Source organism: Phocoena phocoena, chromosome 6, assembly GCF_963924675.1.
Source record: "Phocoena phocoena chromosome 6, mPhoPho1.1, whole genome shotgun sequence".
Classification (NCBI taxonomy): domain Eukaryota; kingdom Metazoa; phylum Chordata; class Mammalia; order Artiodactyla; family Phocoenidae; genus Phocoena; species Phocoena phocoena.
In genome coordinates this window covers 44,814,195-44,818,123 of record NC_089224.1, presented here as the reverse complement: position 1 = coordinate 44,818,123, position 3,929 = coordinate 44,814,195, and the positions used below count along the sequence as shown (strand labels likewise).

The 3,929-nt window shown below is 45.1% G+C and overlaps 1 protein-coding gene across 1 annotated transcript; it reads right to left on the bottom strand.

Annotated features, from left to right (window-relative positions):
* Nucleotides 1-209: 209 nt before the first annotated feature.
* CDKN2B (cyclin dependent kinase inhibitor 2B) lies at nucleotides 210-3,325 on the bottom strand. The gene is made up of 2 exons (XM_065879168.1): nucleotides 3,169-3,325; nucleotides 210-497 (listed from the first exon to the last, which is right to left on the bottom strand). Exons 1-2 carry the CDS (start codon nucleotides 3,301-3,303, stop codon nucleotides 237-239), a joined length of 396 nt encoding a protein of 131 aa, XP_065735240.1. The 5' UTR covers nucleotides 3,304-3,325; the 3' UTR covers nucleotides 210-236.
* Nucleotides 3,326-3,929: the final 604 nt, after the last annotated feature.

Here is a 3,929-nt window from a genome sequence, read left to right as displayed (position 1 = left end):
GAAATCCATTTGCCCCACCCCTCTGCGTTTCACTTCACGGTGAGTGTCGAGGGCTGCATCCAGAGAAAAAAAGAGAAAAAAAATTTCTTCCCGGTCTGCCCCTCCTTCCCTGCGGGGAATCAGGTCGCCCAGGAAGACTTCCGCCGCTCCACGTTTGCAGACCTCATTGAACTAAGTTGGGGTGAGGAACTGGAGAGTAAAGAAAAATCGTTTGGGGCGGCTGTGTGCAAGCGCCATCAGTCTCCCTCGGCTGTGCGCAGGTAGCGGGCGACGTCGCGGTGGCCGCGCTCCTCAGCCAGGTCCACGGGCAGGCGGCCCCAAGCGTCGCGCACGTCCAGCCGCGCCCCGGCTCGGTGCAGCGCCACCAACGTGTCCAGGAAGCCCTCCCGGGCGGCGTCGTGCACGGGTCGGGTGAGGGTGGCGGGGTCCGCGCAGTTGGGGTCCGCACCGTGGAGCAGCAGCAGCTCGGCCACGCGGGCGCTGCCCATCATCATGACCTGCCGGAGAGAGCAGAGCGGTCAGGACCGGGGTGGGGGCAGGTAGAGTCTTCTCAAAGAAATACCTATTCATGATCCAGAGACTCTTACAAGCCTCAGGAGTCTAGTTAAGCTTCATTTGCTGACGCAATACCATCCCCCCCCCACCCCCGGCCCCAGCCCCAATTATACTCTACTCAGCCCTAATTAGTTCCATTTTATTCTCCAAACGTGGGAAGACAAGAAAGAGCTGATGATAAACTGCTTATCGCCGTTGTGGGAGATTTCTTTAAAATTTCCATTGAAACAGGGGAGTCTATTTTGTTAAATGATTTATGGGCGGAGTTAAGACTTTTAAAGTCTTAATTATTTTCCTTTTTCTTTTCTCTACCCCAGCCATAATCCCAGTCTACAAAATTTACTAGGCAGTCAGCTGATATATTTATTTTAGAAGTTAGAGCAGTGCTTTAGGAGAGAAAATAAGAAACAACTAAGTCTAAAACAAGGTTTACTTTGTTTAGTTCTTGCAGTAAATTCCCTGTGGAAGACGTTTGCTTTTCACTGTTATATGTCTCTGCTCATAAAGGGAATACAGTCCCACAACTGGAGCCGAAATTGGAGATAAAAGGGAAAAAGTAAAGTCATGCATAATTTTATAAGATGATGAAAACAAATTGTTTTTAATGAATGGTTCACTTCTAATATTTAACATTATAAAGGCTAACGTTTAGAGGATAATATATTTGAGGTAATGTAAAATAAACACTATATTTACATTGTACAGGATTTTATAATGTTGAATAGTAAACATTTCGCTATCTAAAAAAGAGCTTGGATCTTAGCAGTCACATCAGAGCAATGCATAATTTAGAAAAAGGATGTTTTGGAGCAGTAATCCTATAGTATCCATTTGTGTACATGTACATTATGCAAGTATTTACTTTCTCATTTTAACAATAAAACAAAATTTTTTAATGTTTATCCATTCAAGTTTCCGATTTCCATTATTTTATTTTTTAAAACATCTTTATTGGAGTATAATTGCTTTACAATGGTGTGTTAGTTTCTGCTTTATAACAAAATGAGTCAGCTATATATATACATATATCCCCATATCTCCTCCTTCTTTCTTCTCTCTCCCACCCTCCCTATCCCACCCCTCTAGGTGGTCACAAAGCACCAAAGCACCGAGCTGATCTCCCTGTGCTATGCGGCTGCTTCCCACTAGCTATCTATTTTACATTTGGTAGTGTATATATGTCCATGCCACTCTTTCACTTCGTCCCAGCTTCCCCTTCCCCCTCCCCGTGTCCTCAAGTCCATTCTCTGCATCTGCGTCTTTATTCCTGTCCTGCCCCTACGTTCTTCAGAACCATTTTTTTTTAGATTCCATATATAATAAAATAATTTTTGATAATTAAATATACAAAATGTTGTTATATGTTCTTGTGAGTTTATGTTTTAAAATGTACCACGGAATCAAAAGATAGTATGCAAAATTTTTTTGTTTGTTTCATGGATATTAAAAACATCTATTTCCTCCCTTAGAAACCATGATATCATTTCTATTAGTGAAGTAAAGGGCATTTCATACATAGAGAAGAGGCGGAAAAGTGGTTCTTAATATCTCAGAATATGGTGAATTAAAAACGACAAACCTCTTTCTACAATTAATATAATTTGAAGTCTTTAAGAGCTACTTTACATATTGTTGCTGCTTTAAACAATCCGTCATTTCTTCCAATATTTTCTATGAATTCAAAATGAATGAATACATATTTTCTTTAAAATCTACACAATTAACAAGATTCCTTAATAACGGCTTGGTTCTGGAAGGTGATTGTGAGGTGAATACTAAATATGACCATAATAGTCAACAATAAAACACAAAACATTACCTTATATTTTAAAGAAATTAAAAAATATATTTAGCACTAATTAAAGTGGGATTAATAGTTAAACATATTGAATAAATGAATTTTAACAATGAAGAGACTATTTATGAAGGCCCTTTGCCATTTAACAAAGCTGCAGCAATGCTTATGTAATCCAAGCATTCAGTATAACTAAATAAAAATATATAGAAGCACATTTTTTTCTTATGTAACACTCAAGAGACACTGCTTACATAAAAGGAATTAAGTATTGTGGTTGAGGAATCCTGTCTTTTTTCTTTGTATTCAATTCGTCTGTATGAGGAAAGAATACAAAATTTCACATCACAGCTTAAAGATTCAGGGTGATTTTTTTTTCATGTACTGTGATTTTGTATGATTCCTTAAATTCAGTCCAAATTGTGTACCTTGTAATTTAATTATCTCTATCGTTGAAAGTTGATCGCTGTTTGTTGAAAGACAAACAGATAAGACAAAACAGGTCTCCCCAAATAACCTCTCCTCTTCCCCTTTCCTCTCCAGTTGAACCTATCCCTTGCATCTCTTATGAAATGGGAGAGGGGATATTGGTCTTTTTCCCCCCATTAAAAAGAAAACCAAACAAGTAGTGGGGTTTCCAATACCTTTCTTTAAAATTTTTTGTGGGTGAAAACCTGCTTTACACCTGAGCTGAATACTAGAGCAAGAGAGACAGAGGTCTAAGTCGGTGGAGATCTCAGTCCCCAGCCGCTTCCCACGGAGGCCGCGGTGCCGTGTTTGTGCGCCCCCTGACGGCGAGGCCCGGGGCCCCCAGCTACCTGGATCGGGCGCCTCCCGAAGCGGTTGAGTCTGTTGGGATCAGCACCGGCTTCCAGGAGCTGCCGCACGGCCTCCACTTGCCCCCGCGCCGCGGCGTTGGAAAGGGCCGCATCACCGCCGCCACCACTGAGCATGCCCTTGTCCTCCTCGCTCACTTCGCAGCCCCCAGGCGCAAAGTGTCCCGGATAATCCACCGCTGGCCGTGAGCTTCACAACACGCCCCACCCCTCCTTCCCACCTCGCCCTAGCGGGCTCTCCCCATTCGGAAAGAGCTCGGTTCAGCTTCAGTCCCCTTTCGCCGTCCTTCTGCGGCTTGGGGGGGTCCGTCCAATGGCCGAAAGGCCTGTAGTTAAGCCGGGCTTTTCCCGGATGGCTCCCAGGAAAAGGCTCCTCGCGCAGCCGCAACGTCACGCGAATCCACTCTGGCCGCAGAGTGCGGGCGCGTTGCAGCGTCCTCACCGCCGAGCTACACTCTGCCGGAGTGGAGAGCCGGCAGGGACTGAGTTCGTTTCCAGCTGGGCAGTCGGGCTGGGTGCTTCCCACCTCCTTAGGCTCCGCCCCCTGTTTGTTCGGGCATGTCCCACTGTGCTGGCTGAGAGGCCTGGCAGGTAGCTGACGTTAGAGCCGCGAGGGTAGGGGCCAGGAAGAGCAACCCAGAAGGTGCCCGGCCGCACACGCCAGACACCGCACAGCGGAGCCCGCTGCGCAACTCGCTGCGGGGTGTCCAGCAATCCTAGGCTAAGTTTTTTGGAAAGGTCGA

What these genes read in the sequence shown, in the direction of transcription:
- CDKN2B (XM_065879168.1), bottom strand. Translation starts at nt 3,303, where the DNA reads ATGCTCAGTGGTGGCGGCGGTGATGCGGCCCTTTCCAACGCCGCGGCG. An exon ending in TCGGGAGGCGCCCGATCCAG is followed by an intron (nt 498 to 3,168) that starts GTAGCTGGGGGC and finishes TCTCTCCGGCAG; the next exon opens with GTCATGATGATGGGCAGCGC.